Source organism: Salmo salar, chromosome ssa18 (assembly GCF_905237065.1).
Source record: "Salmo salar chromosome ssa18, Ssal_v3.1, whole genome shotgun sequence".
Taxonomy (NCBI): Eukaryota; Metazoa; Chordata; class Actinopteri; order Salmoniformes; family Salmonidae; genus Salmo; species Salmo salar.
The window spans coordinates 38,327,041-38,346,491 of record NC_059459.1 but is presented as its reverse complement, the minus strand read 5'-3'; the positions used below and the strand labels follow the sequence as shown (position 1 = coordinate 38,346,491).

The following is a 19,451-nucleotide window of genomic DNA, read 5'->3' as shown; positions in this document are numbered from 1 at the left end:
ATGTGATGCTGCTATCCACAGTGGGTGGCTGGTAATGGGATGCTGCTGTCCACAGTGGGTGGCTGGTAATGGGATGCTGCTGTCCACAGTGAGTGGCTGGTAATGGGATGCTGCTATCCACAGTGGGTGGCTGGTAATGGGATGCTGCTATCCACAGTGGGTGGCTGGTAATGGGATGCTGCTGTCCACAGTGAGTGGCTGGTAATAGGATGCTGCTATCCACAGTGGGTGGCTGGTAATGGGATGCTGCTATCCACAGTGGGTGGGTGGTAATGGGATGCTGTTATCCACAGTGGGTGGCTGGTAATGTGAAGCTGCTATCAACAGTGAGTGGGTGGTAATGGGATGCTGCTATCCACAGTGGGTGGCTGGTAATGGGATGCTGCTGTCCACAGTGGGTGGCTGGTAATGGGATGCTGCTATCCACAGTGAGTGGGTGGTAATGGTATGCTGCTATCCACAGTGGGTGGCTGGTAATGGGATGCTGCTGTCCACAGTGGGTGGCTGGTAATGGGATGCTGCTATCCACAGTGGGTGGCTGGTAATGGGATGCTGCTATCCACAGTGGGTGGCTGGTAATGGGATGCTGCTGTCCACAGTGAGTGGCTGGTAATAGGATGCTGCTATCCACAGTGGGTGGCTGGTAATGGGATGCTGCTATCCACAGTGGGTGGGTGGTAATGGGATGCTGTTATCCACAGTGGGTGGCTGGTAATGTGAAGCTGCTATCAACAGTGAGTGGGTGGTAATGGGATGCTGCTATCCACAGTGGGTGGCTGGTAATGGGATGCTGCTGTCCACAGTGGGTGGCTGGTAATGTGAAGCTGCTATCAACAGTGAGTGGGTGGTAATGGGATGCTGCTATCCACAGTGGGTGGCTGGTAATGGGATGCTGCTGTCCACAGTGGGTGGCTGGTAATGGGATGCTGCTATCCACAGTGGGTGGCTGGTAATGGGATGCTGCTATCGACAGTGGGTGGCTGGTAATGGGATGCTGCTGTCCACAGTGAGTGGCTGGTAATAGGATGCTGCTATCCACAGTGGGTGGCTGGTAATGGGATGCTGCTATCCACAGTGGGTGGGTGGTAATGGGATGCTGTTATCCACAGTGGGTGGCTGGTAATGTGAAGCTGCTATCAACAGTGAGTGGGTGGTAATGGGATGCTGCTATCCACAGTGGGTGGCTGGTAATGGGATGCTGCTGTCCACAGTGGGTGGCTGGTAATGGGATGCTGCTATCCACAGTGGGTGGCTGGTAATGGGATGCTGCTATCGACAGTGGGTGGCTGGTAATGGGATGCTGCTGTCCACAGTGAGTGGGTGGCTGGTAATGGGATGCTGCTATCCACAGTGGGTGGCTGGTAATGGGATGCTGCTATCCACAGTGGGTGGCTGGTAATGGGATGCTGCTGTCCACAGTGAGTGGCTGGTAATGGGATGCTGCTATCGACAGTGGGTGGCTGGTAATGGGATGCTGCTATCCACAGTGGGTGGCTGGTAATGGGATGCTGCTGTCCACAGTGGGTGGGTGGTAATGGGATGCTGTTATCCACAGTGGGTGGCTGGTAATGTGAAGCTGCTATCAACAGTGAGTGGGTGGTAATGGGATGCTGCTATCCACAGTGGGTGGCTGGTAATGGGATGCTGCTGTCCACAGTGGGTGGCTGGTAATGGGATGCTGCTATCCACAGTGGGTGGCTGGTAATGGGATGCTGCTATCGACAGTGGGTGGCTGGTAATGGGATGCTGCTATCGACAGTGGGTGGCTGGTAATGGGATGCTGCTGTCCACAGTGAGTGGGTGGTAATGGGATGCTGCTATCCACAGTGGGTGGCTGGTAATGGGATGCTGCTATCGACAGTGGGTGGCTGGTAATGGGATGCTGCTGTCCACAGTGAGTGGCTGGTAATAGGATGCTGCTATCCACAGTGGGTGGCTGGTAATGGGATGCTGCTATCCACAGTGGGTGGGTGGTAATGGGATGCTGTTATCCACAGTGGGTGGCTGGTAATGTGAAGCTGCTATCAACAGTGAGTGGGTGGTAATGGGATGCTGCTATCCACAGTGGGTGGCTGGTAATGGGATGCTGCTGTCCACAGTGGGTGGCTGGTAATGGGATGCTGCTATCCACAGTGGGTGGCTGGTAATGGGATGCTGCTATCGACAGTGGGTGGCTGGTAATGGGATGCTGCTGTCCACAGTGAGTGGCTGGTAATAGGATGCTGCTATCCACAGTGGGTGGCTGGTAATGGGATGCTGCTATCCACAGTGGGTGGGTGGTAATGGGATGCTGTTATCCACAGTGGGTGGCTGGTAATGTGAAGCTGCTATCAACAGTGAGTGGGTGGTAATGGGATGCTGCTATCCACAGTGGGTGGCTGGTAATGGGATGCTGCTGTCCACAGTGGGTGGCTGGTAATGGGATGCTGCTATCCACAGTGGGTGGCTGGTAATGGGATGCTGCTATCGACAGTGGGTGGCTGGTAATGGGATGCTGCTATCGACAGTGGGTGGCTGGTAATGGGATGCTGCTGTCGACAGTGGGTGGCTGGTAATGGGATGCTGCTGTCGACAGTGAGTGGCTGGTAATGGGATGCTGCTATCCACAGTGGGTGGCTGGTAATGGGATGCTGCTATCGACAGTGGGTGGCTGGTAATGGGATGCTGCTGTCCACAGTGAGTGCTTGTCATGCTGGTGCTGGGCCTTCCTGGCCATGGGACTGTGGAGTTGTTCTCCCTCTATTCTTATGAGTTGTGATTCAACAGGAAATCATGTGCGATATCTTGTTAAAACATTGGCACGCGTCCAAATGAAACCACTGTTATTATGCAATGGCTGAGCTAGTCTGACCTAGAGATGCTTTGATGACTTCAACATGGTCCCATAATGATGCTCTGGAATGTGTGGAGACTTAATGGAGGAGCTTCAAACCAACATGGAAGTCCAATCAAAAGTCAAACCAAGTCTGCACTGTAAGTTGTTTCAACTCATTATTATTAACTAACTGGTTCCACAGCCTTTTTTAGTTGACTCAACTTTTCGGTCTAAGTGTTACCTGAACTAAAAAAATATAGTTGGGCCAAATTTACTGTAGGTCCAACTGGAGAAAAACGAAAGGCCGAAATTCAGTGAACATAAAATGATGTGTTTATTCTACTTGTCTCATAGGTTCATTCAACAAAAAGTATTATTTGCGCATCTTAACTAAAACAAAAACACTAGAACTAGTTAGACACAAACAGTGCTTTTAATATACAATGTTTTCAACTGACTTATTTCACACAGTCTCTGTTCATTTATACAGTAATTGTTATTCTACATGTTGTTCTGTGGGATTTGAACCTCTTGGTTCACAGCATTCCAATCTTCCTGCGTCTCCACCATGTCTGTGTCAATGACTGATTTCACCTGTATTGCTACACTTTGCACTTCAAAGTAAATCTCACCTCTGTTAAAAGGACACTCCAGAAAAACTATTTTATTCATTATAGTAATTAAGAAGTACCATTTTAACAGAGTAATATGCCCCACCTAAATTAGACAACAACACAGAAAACCCTTAAATTGCTGAAATAAGTAAATGAATGATGAGAGAATAGTCAGATTAACTGATACCAGACAGACATGGTGGTTAGCAGGAAGATGGGGATGATGTAAACCAAGAGGTTGTGAGTCCACATCCCAGGTGAGGACATATATAAATATATATATATAAATGAACATGCACTAAGTCAACGTGTGTCAAATATATACATTGAAAACATTGTATGTTAAAAGCACTGTGCTTGTATCCAGATGCACTTTTTTTTAGTTAAGATGCCCAAATAATAATTTATAGTTTAACAAACATATGAAACAAGTTGAGCAAACAGATAATTTTAAGTTGACTCCCCCCCCCCCTCTAGGTTTACTCAACCCATAAGGCTCTGGTCAAACATAGTGCACTACAGAATACGGAGCCATTTGTGACGCAGACTAAGTAACATTTCCATCCGAGCATGTTTTATCCTCATCAAACCATCCACTACATGTCAACACTCCCTCTAGTGTCCTATAGAGTCAATCAACAGCTTCAATTTGTGGTTTTCTGAATGCAGGTTTGAGGAAAAGAACCAGGGATGGGTGGAGGGATTTGGAATCTTGTTTCTGTTTCCATAGCTACATATAGAAGTCTTAGAACAGGAACAGCTTGGTTATGGATCATGATGATCAACATGCCGAGTCAGCTGACTGGAGACCAGAAGGGACCAGGAGACACAGGGTTCATTGAGTTCCACATAAAAAAACAACCTTTCTAGTGATTCTTTCCTCACAGGTGTCTCTTTAACCTGTTGTCCTTGAAAATATATATGCTATGAAAACATATATGTAAGCTATACATACAATCAGTCTTCTATGGTTGGTTTGTTTTGAACTTTGTATGTCTGCCCAAACATGATGTACTGGCTGCGGTTACTAGACAGTTTGTGTGAATATGTCTCGATGCTTTACTGCGTCATTTTCCTTTTTCTTCAAGTGTATCTTAAACTAAAATGTATGGATGAAATAGGCTGCCGTTGGGCCTCCTGAGTGGTGCAGCCTTCCTAAGTACTGCTTCGCAGTGTTGCGGCGTCACTACATTCTGGGATCGAACCCAGGCTCTGTCACAACCATCTGTGACCGGGAGTCCCATAGGGCGGCGCCCAATAAGCCCAGCATTGTCATAGTTAGGGGAGAGTTTGGCCCGGGGGGGATTGACTTGGCTCATCGCGCTCTAGCGACTCCTTGTGGCGGGCCAAGCGCCTGCAGGCTGACCCGTCATCAGTTGAATGGTGCAGCTGGCTTCTGGGTTAAGCGGCTGGTGTTAAGAAACGCGGCTTTGGGGGGTGGTCATGTTTCGGAGGACACATAATTTGACCTTTGCCTCCCCCGAGCCAGTTGTGGAGTTGCAGCGATGAGACAAGATCGTGAAAAAATGCAAATACAAATAATAATAATAATAATAAGGACATTATATAGGATATTGACGACAACAAAACATGGAAGATATATGTTATTCTCTTCCAGTTTTATGCCTGTTCAAAGTTAACTTCAAAGCATAATTTAACAATAAAGTGTGCAGAAACCATCACAAACACACACGCCCAGATATGTTTCAAAATACACACACACACACACACACACACACACACACACACACACACACACACACACACACACACACACACACACACACAGATATGTTTCAACACACACACACCCAGATAAGTTTCAACAACACTAGACCGGATATGTCTCAACAACACTAGACCGGATATGTCTCAACAACACTAGGCCAGATATGTCTCAACAACACTAGACCAGATATGTCTCAACAACACTAAACCAGATATGTTTCAACAACACTAGACCGGATATGTTTCCACAACACTAGACCGGATATGTCTCAACAACACTAGACCGGATATGTCTCAACAACACTAGACCGGATATGTCTCAACAACACTAGACCGGATATGTCTCAACAACACTAGACCGGATATGTCTCAACAACACTAGACCGGATATGTCTCAACAACACTAGACGCAGCGGATATGTCTCAACAACACTAGACCGGATATGTCTCAACAACACTAGACCGGATATGTCTCAACAACACTAGACCGGATATGTCTCAACAACACTAGGCCAGATATGTCTCAACAACACTAGACCGGATATGTCTCAACAACACTAGACCGGATATGTCTCAACAACACTAGACCGGATATGTCTCAACAACACTAGACCGGATATGTCTCAACAACACTAGACCGGATATGTCTCAACAACACTAGACCGGATATGTTTCAACAACACTAGACCAGATATGTCTCAACAACACTAGACCAGATGTCTCAACAACACTAGACCGGATATGTCTAACAACACTCGGCCATATTGATTTATCTGTGTTAGTGACAGTCTCTCTCCTGTTTACCAGAATATGGTAAATGCACTTTGTTTTCGAGTGATGCTTTAAACACAGCCGAGGAAGGCCCTGGGATGGCCTGCCTGTCTATGATGTCATTATCCCAGTAAGTCATAAACACAGCAGTCACAGTGATAAAGGCAGGTGTTGCACATGCCGCCTCTCAGGTCACTCTAAGTACGGTGGTGCTCCTTACAAATTACAGAACCAAAATAAGGAAGCATTTTTGCTTTGCTGGTCTCTCTGTAACTATGTCATGAATGTAAATAAACCCAGCTGGGGGGAGTCTACGCCAAGTTCTCCAAAACAAGACGTGATGTTTACCCTCTCCCCAAGGACACATCACCCATCTATCAGCCTTCTATCTGTGCACATATAGCTGAATTAAGAGGGAAGAGATGTCTAACACACTAGATAAATGATAAGCTAAATGTCAATAGGCAGGACAGCACACAATGTTTAAAAAACCACAGTACAAACATATAAACGACTGTGTAACTGACGCAAGACTGGAACTTGGCAACAATCCAACATTTACACAGCAAAGGAACGTAGACTAGGCTACACATCAACCAAATAGCCTTATTCATTCACTTCCAGAACAGTAATTCAGCTATTTAATGAAACCGTGTATAAGTAAAGTAAAGGCAGATGACGCCAGATTCCCCTTGACTTTGTGTGATGTAATGTATTCAGATCTCCATACTGAGTTGAATGCTGACCTGTATAAATGTCGGGTTGATGTTGGACGTTAAACTGAGCAGCTGTTGAACAATGACGACAAACATCAGAAATAGCCACAGCCATTTCCTGCCATAGTGGAGCATACTCTAAACTGTAAGCTAGCTGGAGGGATATACAGTGCCAGTCAAAAGATTTAGAACACCTACTCATTCAAAAGCTTTTTCTTTATTTTTACTATTTTTGACATTGTAGAATAATAGTGAATACATCAAAACTATGAAATAACACATATGGAATCATGTAGTAACCAAAAAAGTGTTAAAGACATGAAAATACATGATAAGTCCAAATTTGAGATTTTTGGTTCCAACCGAAGTGTCTTTGTGAGACGCAGATAAGGTGAACAGATGATCTCGGCATGTGTTGTTCCCACCGTGAAGCATGGAGGAGGAGGTGTGATTGTGTCAGGGTGCTTTGCAGGTGACACTGTCAGTGATTTATTTAGAATTCAAGGCACACAGCATTCTGCAGCGATACGCCATCCCATCTGGTTTGCACTTAGTGGAACTATCATTTGTTTTTCAATGACCCAACACCTCCAGGCTGTGTAAGGGCTATTTGATCAAGAAGGAGAGTGATGGAGTGCTGCATCAGATGACCTGGCCTCCACAAACACCCAACCTCAACCCAATTGAGACGTTTGGGATGAGTTGGGCCGCAGAGTGAAGGAAAATCAGCCAGCAAGCGCTCAGGATTATGTGTGAACTCCTTCAAGACTGTTGGAAAAGCATTCCAGGTGAAGCTGGTTGAGAGAATGCCAAGAGTATGCAAAGCTGTCATCAAGGCAACGGGTGGCTACTTTGATTTGTTTAACACTTATTTGGTTACTACATGATTCCATGTGTTATTTCATAGTTTTGATGTCTTCACTATTATTCTAAAATGTAGAAAATAGTAAAAAATAAAGAAAAACCCTTGAATGAGTAGGTGTGTGCAAATGTTTGACTGGTGCTGTATATCTCATCCTACCTGCCTGCCTTGTGTACAACATAACATCAACATGGGCAAAACCCCTCGTGAGTTTTCTCTAACAACACAGCCATTGTGCTCAGGCAGGCACCTCATAGGCTCCTAGCATGGCTTTGTCCAGGCAGGCACCTCCCAGGCTCTGCAGGCTCCTAGCATGGCTTGGTCCAGGCAGGCACCTCGCAGGCTCTGCAGGCTCCTAGCATGGCTTGTTCCAAGCAGACACCTCACAGGCTCTGCAAGCTCCTAGCATGGCTTAGTCTAGACAGGCACCTCACAGGCTCTGCAAGCTCCTAGCATGGCTTGGTCTAGACAGGTACCTCACAGGCTCTGCAGGCTCCTAGCATGGCTTGGTCTAGACAGGTACCTCACAGGCTCTGCAGGCTCCTAGCATGGCTTGTTTCATGCAGGCACCTCGCAGGCTCTGCAGGCTCCTAGCATGGCTTGGTCCACGCAGGATGTGCTTTAATCAGTTCCTTGGCCTGGGAGATTTTCTCCAAGTGGTACTGTACTAGCTCCACATTCTGTACTGGTGGCTGGGAAGGATTGGTGGGATTTGGGTGGGTAGAGCTATTTCAGACACAGCAAGCCACTGGCTTAACCAGAAGAGCTACAGTGTTTACCTTGTTTGTAGAAACTTAGACCTCTCAGTCTAAAGAGACTGGGAGCAACAAACCATTTCTCCCTCCTCACTTGCTCTTGCTCTCTCTGAGTGAATGTTATTAGAATGTAAACATTATTAGAATGTGAAGTTTCAAGTTTAAACGTTTATTTGTCACATGCACAGGATACAGCAGGTATAGAATAGTACAGTCGTGGCCAAAGGTTTTGAGAATGACACAAATATTAAAGTCCCTCTGTGCAGTGCAAAGGAACTGAATCCCCCCAAAAACATTTCAACTGCATTTCAGCCCTGCCACAAAAGGACCAGCTGACATCATGTCAGTGATTCTCTTGTTAACACAGGTGTGAGTGTTGATGAGGACAAGGCTGGAGATCACCCTGTCATGCTGATTGAGTTCGAATAACAGACAAAGCTTCAAAAGGAGGGTGGTGCTTGGAATCATTGTTCTTCCTCTGTCAATCATGGTTACCTGCAAGGGAACACGTGCCGTCATCATTGCTTTGCACAAAAAGGGCTTCACAGGCAAGGATATTTATCGGATGATCAAGAACTTCAAGGAGAGCGGTTCAATTGTTGTGAAGAAGGCTTCAAGGCACCCAAGAAAGTCCAGCAAGCGCCAGGACTGTCTCCTAAAGTTGATTCAGCTGTGGGATCGGGGCACCACCAGTACAGAGCTTGCTCAGGAATGGCAGCAGGCAGGTGTGAGTGCATCTGCACGCACAGTGAGGCGTAGACTTTTGGAGGCAAGAAGGGCAGCAAAGAAGCCACTTCTCTCCAGGAACAACATCAGGGACAGACTGATATTCTGCAAAAAGTACAAGGATTGGACTGCTGAGGACTGGGGTAAAGTCATTGTCTCTGATGAATCCCCTTTCCGATTGTTTGGGGCATCCGGAAAAAAGCTTGTCCGGAGAAGACAAGGTGAGCGCTACCATCACTCCTGTGTCATGCCAACAGTGATGCATCCTGAGACCATTCATGTGTGGGGTTGATTCTCAGCCAAGGGAGTGGGCTCACAATTTTGCCTAAGAACACAGCCATGACTAAAGAATAGTACCAACACATCCTCCGAGTGCAACTTCTCCCAACCATCCAGGGACAGTTTGATGACGAAAAATGCCTTTTCCAGCATGATGGAGCACCTTGCCATAAGGCAAAAGTGATAACTAAGTGGCTCGGGGAACAAAACATAGATATTTTGGGTCCATGGCCAGGAAACTCCCCAGACCAAACATTTGTCATTTTTGATACTGTCGCAAAGCTAACTAAAAAGCACCATTCCCCAAGAGAGGATCGCTTTCACTTCAGCAGTGATAAATTCATGAACTTCTTTGAGGAAAATATCATGATCATTAGAAAGAAATTACGGACTCCTCTTTAAGTCTGCGTATTCCTCCAAAGCTCAGCTGTCCTGAGTCTGCACAACTCTGCCAGGACCTAGGCTCAAGGGAGACACTCAAGTGTATTAGTACTATATCTCTTGACACAATGATGAAAATAATCATGACCTCTAAACCTTCAAGCTGCATACTGGACCCTATTCCAACTAAACTACTGAAAGAGCTGCTTCCTGTGCTTGGCCCTCCTATGTTGAACATAATAAACGGCTATCTATCGATCGGATGCGTACCAAACTGGTTTAGATCTTATCTGTCAGAAAGATATCAGTTTGTCTCTGTGGATGGTTTGTCCTCTGACAAATCAACTGTAAATGTTGGTGTTCCTCAAGGTTCAGTTTTAGGACCACTATTGTTTTCACTATATATTTTACCTCTTGGGTATGTCATTCAAAAACATAATGTTAACATTCACTGCTATGCGGATGACACACAGCTGTACATTTCGATGAAACATGGTGAAGCCCCAAAATTGCCCTCAGACATAAGGAAGTGGATGGCTGCAAATGTTCTACTTTTAAACTCGGACAAAACAGAGATGCTTGTTCTAGGTCCCAAGAAACAAAGAGATCTTCTGTTGAATCTGACAATTAATCTTGATGGTTGTACAGTCGTCTCAAATAAAACTGTGAAGGACGACCCTGATCTCTCTTTTGTCACTTCGAGGTTAGACTACTGCAATGCTCTACTTTCCGGCTACCCGGATAAAGCACTAAATAAACTTCAGTTAGTGCTAAATACGGCTGCTAGAATCTTGACTAGAACCAAAACATTTGATCATATTACTCCAGTGCTAGCCTCTCTACACTGGCTTCCTGTTAAAGCAAGCGCTGATTTAAATGTTTTACTGCTAACTTACAAAGCATTACATGGGCTTGCTCCTACCTATCTTCCCCATTTGGTCCTGCCGTACATACCTACATGTACGCTACGGTCACAAGAAGCAGGCCTCCTAATTTTCCCTAGAATTTCTAAGCAAACAGCTGGAGGCAGGGCTTTCTCCTATAGAGCTCAATTTTTATGGAATGGTCTGCCTACCCATGTGAGAGACATGAGATGATTGAGTGTGGTCTGGCCCAGGAGTGTGAAGGTGAACGGAAAGATACTGGAGCAACGAACCGCCCTTGCTGTCTCTGCCTGGCCGGTTCCCCTCTCTCCACTGGGATTCTCTGCCTCTAACCCTATTACAGGGGCTGAGTCACTGGCTTACTGGTGTTCTTCCATGCCGTCCCTGGGAGGGGTGCGTCACTTGAGTGGGTTGAGTCACTGATGTGGTCTTCCTGTCTGGGTTGGCGCCCCCCCTTGGGTTGTGCCGTGGCGGAGATCTTTGTGGGCTATACTCGGCCTTGTCTCAGGATGGTAAGTTGGTGGTAGAAGATATCCCTCTAGTGGTGTGGGGGCTGTGCTTTGGCAAAGTGGGTGGGGTTATATCCTGCCTGTTTGGCCCTGTCCGGGGGTATCATCGGATGGGGCCACAGTGTCTCCTGACCCCTCCTGTCTCAGCCTCCAGTATTTATGCTGCAGTAGTTTATGTGTCTGGGGGCTAGGGTCAGTGTGTTATATCTGGAGTATTTCTCCTGTCTTATCCAGTGTCCTGCGTGAATTTAAGTATTCTCTCTCTCTCTCTCTCTCTCTCTCTCTCTCTCTCTCTCTCTCTCTCTCTCTCTCTCTCTCTCTCTCTCTCTCTCTCTCTCTCTCTCTCTCTCTCTCTCTCTCTCTCTCTCTCTCTCTCTCTCTCTCTCTCTCTCTCTCTCTCTCTCTCTCTCTCTCTCTCTCTCTCTCTCTCTCTCTCTCTCTCTCTCTCTCTCTCTCTCTCTCTCTCTCTCTCTCTCTCTCTCTCTCTCTCTCTCTCTCTCTCTCTCTCTCTCTCTCTCTCTCTCTCTCTCTCTCTCTCTACCTGTCCCAGACCTGCTAGAGCCTGACCTATTCACCGGACGTGCTACCTGTCCCAGACCTGCTGTTTTCAACTCTCTAGAGACAGCAGGAGCAGTAGAGATACTCTCAAAGATCGGCTATGAAAAAGCCAACTGACACTTACTCTTGTGTTACTGACTTGTTGCACGCTCGACAACTACTATGATTATTATTATTTGACAATGCTGGTCATTTATGAACATTTGAACATCTAGGCCATGTGCTGTTATAATCTCCACCTGGCACAGCCAGAAGAGGACTGACTGGCCACCCCTCATAGCCTGGTTCCTCTCTAGGTTTCTTCCTAGGTTTTGGCCTTTGTAGGGAGTTTTTCCTAGCCACCGTGCTTCTACACCTGCATTGCTTGCAGTTTGGGGTTTTAGGCTGGGTTTCTGTACAGCACTTTGTGATATCAGCTGATGTAAGAAGGGCTATATAAATACATTTGATTTGATTTGATTCACCGGACGTGCTACCTTGTCCCAGACCTGCTGTTTTCAACTCTCTAGAGACAGCAGGAGCAGTAGAGATACTCTCAATGATCGGCTATGAAAAGCCAACTGACATTTACTCCTGAGGTGCTGACCTGTTGCACCCTCGACAACTACTGTGATTATTATTATTTGACCATGCTGGTCATTTATGAACATTTGAACATCTTGGCCATGTTCTGTTATAATCTCCACCCGGCACAGTCAGAAGAGGACTGGCCACCTCTCATAGCCTGGTTCCTCTCTAGGTTTCTTCCTAGGTTTTGGCAGACGAACCATAGAGCAGCAGGCCTCCTCAACAGACATTAGGATATGGAATCATCAACAGATGGTGGACCACAGAGCAGCAGGCCTCCTCAACGGACAGTAGGCTATGGAATCATCAACAGATGGTGAACCATAGAGCAGCAGGCCTCCTCAACAGACAGTAGACTATGGAATCATCAACAGACGGACCACAGAGCAGCAGGCCTCCTCAACAGACAGTAGGCTATGGAATCATCACCAGATGGACCACAGAGCAGCAGGCCTCCTCAACAGACAGTAGACTATGGAATCATCAACAGATGGACCACAGAGCAGCAGGCCTCCTCAACAGACAGTAGACTATGGAATCATCAACAGATGGACCACAGAGCAGCAGGCCTCCTCAACAGACATTACACTGTAGCCAGAAGTTGTTTAATATGCTGTGTTAGTGTCAGACTGGCCTTGGCAGAGCAGACCAGCAGGGCTGAGCAGCAGCAGATCCTCTAGTCGGGTGGATGTGTGTTCTGATTGGCTGCCATGCAAAGCAGCAGTCCAGCACCAGCCAGCCCCATCCCGCCACAACCCCTCCCCCCTCTCCACTCCCAGTCAACTCACAGTGGCTGCCTCCCAAATGGAAACCAATTCCCTATATAGTGCACAACTTTTAACAAGCAGCCCTAGGGAATAGGGTGCCGTTTAAGATACAACAGTGACAGGTCTAGTGCAGCTAATCAGACCACCCTGCTGGACCCAAATGGTAACTGTTACAGAGTGACACCAGCACCTTGTGAAAATCTGACTTGGTGGATTAGGGTTGTGGAATCAGATTAAGGTGGTAGGAGCTGCCTGAGACTGCAATGAACAAACTGACAGGTTTTTCTCTTTCATTAGTAATCCATCAACATTCAGAGAGAGAGAGGCGAGGGATACATAATGTGTCAACGTCCACTATGTGAGAGGAGGGGACAAGTACAGTAACAACCAGGCCCTGAGGGGGAATCTATACACATTGGGGGGGGGAGAATCAGTCTGGCCAGCGTGCCAGCAACAAAGCTGTTACTAGTCTATCATGGCAAGTCATTCCCACGAGAGAGCACAGTTTTCCAATTTCCACAAACAGTCATCTTGTACTGCAGGCAAAGGTCAACTGGTTTGGTCAATTACATTCCAATAGCTTTTTGGAATTTCAGTTTACATAAGTGAATTTAAATGGAATTGACCCCCCAAACCCTGGTCTGAATGGTGAATAGTACAGTAAGCTGTTCACAGGGAAGTTAAAGCACTCACACACAGCAAAACAGTGCATAGGGGACAAACAGCCAGGAAAGATTTAAAGGTCCCGAACACTCATTCTGATTCCCATGTAAAATTGCCTTTTGAGTGACAAAAACATCACCCACAATATTTTTCACCAATAAAACATTTCAAAATTTGAAGTTAGGAAGTCTGAAAGGACAGATTGAGGAGGACAGATTGAGGAGGTAGGGAGCTAATTGGCTGAGTGGGCGGGGACCTAGTAGGCTGAGTGGGCGGGGACCTAGCAGGCTGTGTTGTATGGGACCTAGCAGGCTGAGTGGGCAGGGACCTAGTAGGCTGAGTGGGCAGGGACCTAGTAGGCTGAGTGGGCGGGGACCTAGTAGGCTGAGTGGGCGGGGACCTAGTAGGCTGAGTGGGCTGGGACCTAGTAGGCTGAGTGGGCAGGGACCTAGTAGGCTGAGTGGGCAGGGACCTAGTAGGCTGAGTGGGCTGGGACCTAGTAGGCTGAGTGGGCTGGGACCTAGCAGGCTGTGTTGTATGGGACCTAGCAGGCTGAGTGGGCAGGGACCTAGTAGGCTGAGTGGGCAGGGACCTAGTAGGCTGAGTGGGCTGGGACCTAGTAGGCTGAGTGGGCGGGGACCTAGTAGGCTGAGTGGGCGGGGACCTAGTAGGCTGAGTGGGCGGGGACCTAGCAGGCTGTGTTGTATGGGACCTAGCAGGCTGAGTGGGCAGGGACCTAGTAGGCTGAGTGGGCTGGGACCTAGTAGGCTGAGTGGGCGGGGACCTAGTAGGCTGAGTGGGCGGGGACCTAGCAGGCTGTGTTGTATGGGACCTAGCAGGCTGAGTGGGCAGGGACCTAGTAGGCTGAGTGGGCGGGGACCTAGTAGGCTGAGTGGGCTGGGACCTAGTAGGCTGAGTGGGCAGGGACCTAGTAGGCTGAGTGGGCTGGGACCTAGTAGGCTGAGTGGGCGGGGACCTAGTAGGCTGAGTGGGCGGGGACCTAGTAGGCTGAGTGCGCGGGGAGTTCACCTTGAATGACGGTTCTTTGAAAACGTCTATGCCAAGCCCCGTGGACACAGTGAGCAGTGTTGCAGTCAGATTATCTCAAGCAAATTTTCTGATACACAAATCAACTCAAACAACAATGAAATTGCATGCAACATCCAATCCTGTCATACATACTCTCTCACGGTTTCACAAATTATGTATCAATCCTGTTTGGTTATTGAATAAAGCATCAATATAGACCAAATGCTACTTCCATGACCAGGTGAAAGCGATGATCCCTTATTGCTGTTACTTCAAATCAGTGTAGATGAAGGGGAGGAGACAGGTTAAAGAATTGTTTTGAAGCCTTGAGACAATTGAGACATTGATTGTGTATGTGTGCCATTCAGAGGGTGAATGGGCAAGACAAAAGATTGAAGTGCCTTTGAATGGGGTATGGTGGTAGGTGCCAGGAGCACCGGTTTGAACTGCAACACTAGTGGGGTTTTCCAACTCAGTATTAGGAAGGTGTTCCTAATGTTTGGAATACTCAGTGTATATTACCTCTTAGACAATGTTCATAACTCATGACTATCAATGATGTCAAGAAGTCTGTATGAATCTCCTGTTTGAAATGTCTCTCGACGTTATGACATGACAACTGTGTTGGGGGTTTTTGGCAACCCTTCCCCTTGCTTTTGTTAAATGCTGGCTAAAGACCTAGCTAGCCAGCAACTTCTCTAGCGAACACCAGACCCAGATGAAAGCTGAAACCTATAAGTATATTTGCCTTAGAATCGATGAGTAGGAGAAACCTCTAATTATATTTGTTGACACGCTGCAGTCAACTTTAGGCATCAGTTGACTAGCTAACTAGCTATGTAAACCATACCCCTCTGCAAACACGCCTTCTGCCATGTTGGTTACAAGGCGTACCTTATTTAAATTAGGTAAGAGAATAAGACGTTACCATTGGTGTATTAAAATGAGAGCCTTTTTGTGATGTCACAAAAAACCCTTAATAATCCCGCCTCCTGAATCCAAGTGTGACTTTATGATCAAACTTTAGAAGCAACAGTCATTTGTTATACTTTGGTCATCTTTCATCTCGTTTCATCCTAATATAATCCAATTTGATTATAACATGATTTTTAACTGTACAGGACCTTTTAAGGTAACACTTAAGTAGAGTGGTGGGTATGTGATGTGTAACATTCACATAGGGCGATTCCATGCCAGCGTAGCCCCATATATTTTATATCTCAGATTGTTCTGCCAGTTATCACATAGATACTTCATTGGGAGGAAGGATATTTAACATGCTTTTTACATTTGTATCACAAACAATTTTTTCACTAATTGGTAATTAAATTGTATTAATCATAATGAAAGTAGACCCTTTTTAAACCTATACATGCCTCCTGTAAAACCCTATGATCTGTGAAATATACATGACACAGACAAAGTCTTTATAGTGTGCTCTAAAATGCAGAGTATGTCTTGATTCTGAAATACTATTTTCACATTAATTTATGCAACATTTAAAATATGAATATCTCAACAGTATTGTTTTGATCAATATACTCTACAAGTACATACAATTTCCTGAGTGGGCTCTCTGCTAACTCTGAAGATACGATTTATGAGCCCCGCCAACACAGTGAATGGGAAAATGGATACAAAAGGGAACTCCCTCTGTTGGTGATTTGCTGAATGTGCAATCCTAAAGGAGGGCTGTGATTGGTTAATGACCTATAATATCAATTTCTATGTATAAAATGGGTCATATCATTAAAAGTACCAGAGAGCCCACTCTGGAAATGTGATGTGTTTGAAGAATATATTGTTACAACCAATATGTGAAAAAAGGGTACTTTTGAGATATTAATACAAGTATTTTAAATGCTGATGAAATTAGTGTGAAAAATTATATTCCAAAATCTAAACATACTCCATATTTGAGAGAACAATATAAGGAGTATGACAACCCTAAGATGTTGTCTGTGTCATGTACGGTTCACAGACCTAAGGCTGCGTTTACACAGACAGCCCAATTCTGATCTGTTCTTCACTATTTGGTCTTTTGACCAATCAGTTTAGCTCTGAAAAAGATCTGATGTTGAAAAGATCTGATGTGACTGATCAAAAGACCAATTAATTGAGAAAAAAAAGATCAGAATTGGGCTGCCTGTGTAAACGCAGCCATAGGGTTTAAAAAGGGCCTACAAAGGCCACTTTCATCATGATTTTCCCCACAATTGTTGGTGATACAAATATAAAAAGCAGGTCAAACATCCTTCCTGCAAATATAAGTTACTATGTGAGCATTGCCAGAAAAATCTGACATACCAAAAATATTTTCGGCCTACACTGGCGTTGAACCGCCAATAGCATTCATAAAGTATTTATATGTGTGGCATAAAGAGTAAAAATGGACTTACTATGTTGATGAGTGTGAGGACATAGTTCTGTACGTGCTCCTTGCCATGGAAGCGCACCACAGAGTCGTCCACAGCCAGCAGCACCTCGATGTTGTAGTCGTCCTTCTTGGCGTGCCGCCGTTTGCGCTCAGACTCTGTCACCTTGTGCTCCAAGAGGTCCAGAGCACCAGGGAGGTTAGCAATCCCAAAGTCTGTCACTGTGTGGAAGAGAAGAGACATGAGGAATTACAACAAGTAACATTTAAAATACAGCAGCATGTTTACATGAGGAATTACAACAAGTAACATAGCAACATTTAGCATACAGCAGCATGTTTACATGAGGATGAGGAGATAGTATGGCCTCCTCTCCGATGGCACCCAATTCCCTATTTAGTACACTCCTTGTAGGTGCTTCATAACATTAAAAAGGGAAAACAGTGCCATTGGGGACATAACCTACTGCTGCTCAAGCGTTGGTCAAGCGTTGGTCAAAAGTAGTGCACTTAAATAGGAAATGGGGAGAAATATGGGACACAACCAAGCTTTGGAATCGTCTCGTGTCGTCTCAATGATGCAGACAGTCCAGACATGAACAGGAGAGACTGTACAAGGCTGAACTGAGACCTGTACAATGATGCAGACAGTCCAGACATGAACAGGAGAGACTGTACAAGGCTGAACTGAGACCTGTACAATGATGCAGACAGCCCAGACATGAACAGGAGAGACTGTACAAGGCTGAACTGAGACCTGTACAATGATGCAGACAGTCCAGACATGAACAGGAGAGCCTGTACAAGGCTGAACTGAGACCTGTACATTACAACGACCCCTTGATCCCATCACCTGAACACCATCTCCAATCATACATCAACAACAGCATGACACGTCAACATCCTCTTCCTGTTCAACCCCCTAGAACTATGTACACTATATATTATGACAGAAACCTCTGTATAGCCCATATCTGGAATATAATGTTGATGTCCTGTATGTCAGAGATCATCTTCTGGAATATACAACTTAAAGAAACAGGTGAATGTGCATTCTCAGTAGGATATGATTTGGCATTTTAGTTATTTTATTTTTAAGCTGTATGTGTCCCTGGAAAATGACTCGGCTAAATGCAACAGTTACTTGTAAGTCAACAATGGATAGAATGGAAACCATCCAAAATAACAGTAAAGTGAAATAGCAAACATAATAATGTTTTTAATTTCCTTATTGAACATTATTGTTATCGACAGCAACAGGAATGTGTCTGGATACATTTTTTATTACCATGTAAAAACAGCCTGGTGTTATAAAACATGGAATTTGGCTATGGGCAGCTGGAAATGATCACATTCCACCATGACGGCAAGGAATCTCTGCCACCTCACTATGCTGTCTGAGACCCACACACTCGAGATGGGCATCCAGCCACCAGACCTGGGCTCAATACTGTTCCAAATCAAGGACTTTCAGCGCTTGCTCTAGCCTGCTTCCTTATGCAGACAGTTCCAGGAAGGTGATGAAGGTAAATCATATAAATGTTCCTAGGTGAGAAACAGCACAGCATAGAGAAGAGAAAATACTACTGTGTCGTTAGAATGAATTCTTGGAATCTGTCAGACAAATAATAGGCTGCCACAGAAGGAAGGTTTGTCTCAGTGGCTAGAAAAACAAGGGCTCTCTATGTGTCTAAGGTAAAATCATCCACTACTCTATAGAAAAACAAGGGCTCTCTATGTGTCTAAGGTAAAATCATCCACTGCTCTATAGAAAAACAAGGGTTCTCTATGTGTCTAAGGTAGAATCATCCACTACTCTATAGAAAAACAAGGGCTCTATATGTGTCTAAGGTAAAATCATCCACTACTCTATAGAAAAACAAGGGCTCTCTATGTGTCTAAGGTAAAATCATCCACTACTCTATAGAAAAACAAGGGCTCTCTATGTGTCTAAGGTAAAATCATCCACTACTCTATAGAAAAACAAGGGTTCTCTATGTGTCTAAGGTAAAATCATCCACTACTCTATAGAAAAACAAGGGCTCTCTATGTGTCTAAGGTAAAATCATCCACTACTCTATAGAAAAACAAGGGCTCTCTATGTGTCTAAGGTAAAATCATCCACTACTCTACTCTATAGAAATACAAGGGCTCTCTGTGTGTCTAAGGTCCAATCATCCACTACTCTACTCTATAGAAAAACAAGGGCTCTCTGTGTGTCTAAGGTCCAATCATCCACTACTCTACTCTATAGAAATACAAGGACTCTCTATGTGTCTAAGGTTCAATCATCCACTACTCTACTCTATAGAAATACAAGGGCTCTCTGTGTGTCTAAGGTCCAAGCATCCACATGGGAGGTTGGAGATAGCAGGTGTCCATTTTATATGATTGAGATAATATCAGGACAAACTGAGAGAAGGGAAGTAGGCCACATGTTGCATGCTGTCAGT

At 45.5% G+C, this 19,451-nt stretch overlaps 1 protein-coding gene across 3 annotated transcripts in view; it reads right to left on the bottom strand.

Annotated features, from left to right (window-relative positions):
* LOC106593178 (A disintegrin and metalloproteinase with thrombospondin motifs 3) overlaps window positions 1–19,451 on the bottom strand; it is a 132,716-nt gene that overhangs the window by 66,973 nt on the left and 46,292 nt on the right. For all 3 annotated transcript variants that reach the window (XM_045701095.1, XM_045701096.1, XM_045701094.1), the window contains exon 4: window positions 17,024–17,220. In XM_045701095.1, the coding sequence (XP_045557051.1) occupies window positions 17,024–17,220 (197 nt within the window). The remainder of the gene's footprint in view (window positions 1–17,023; window positions 17,221–19,451) is intronic.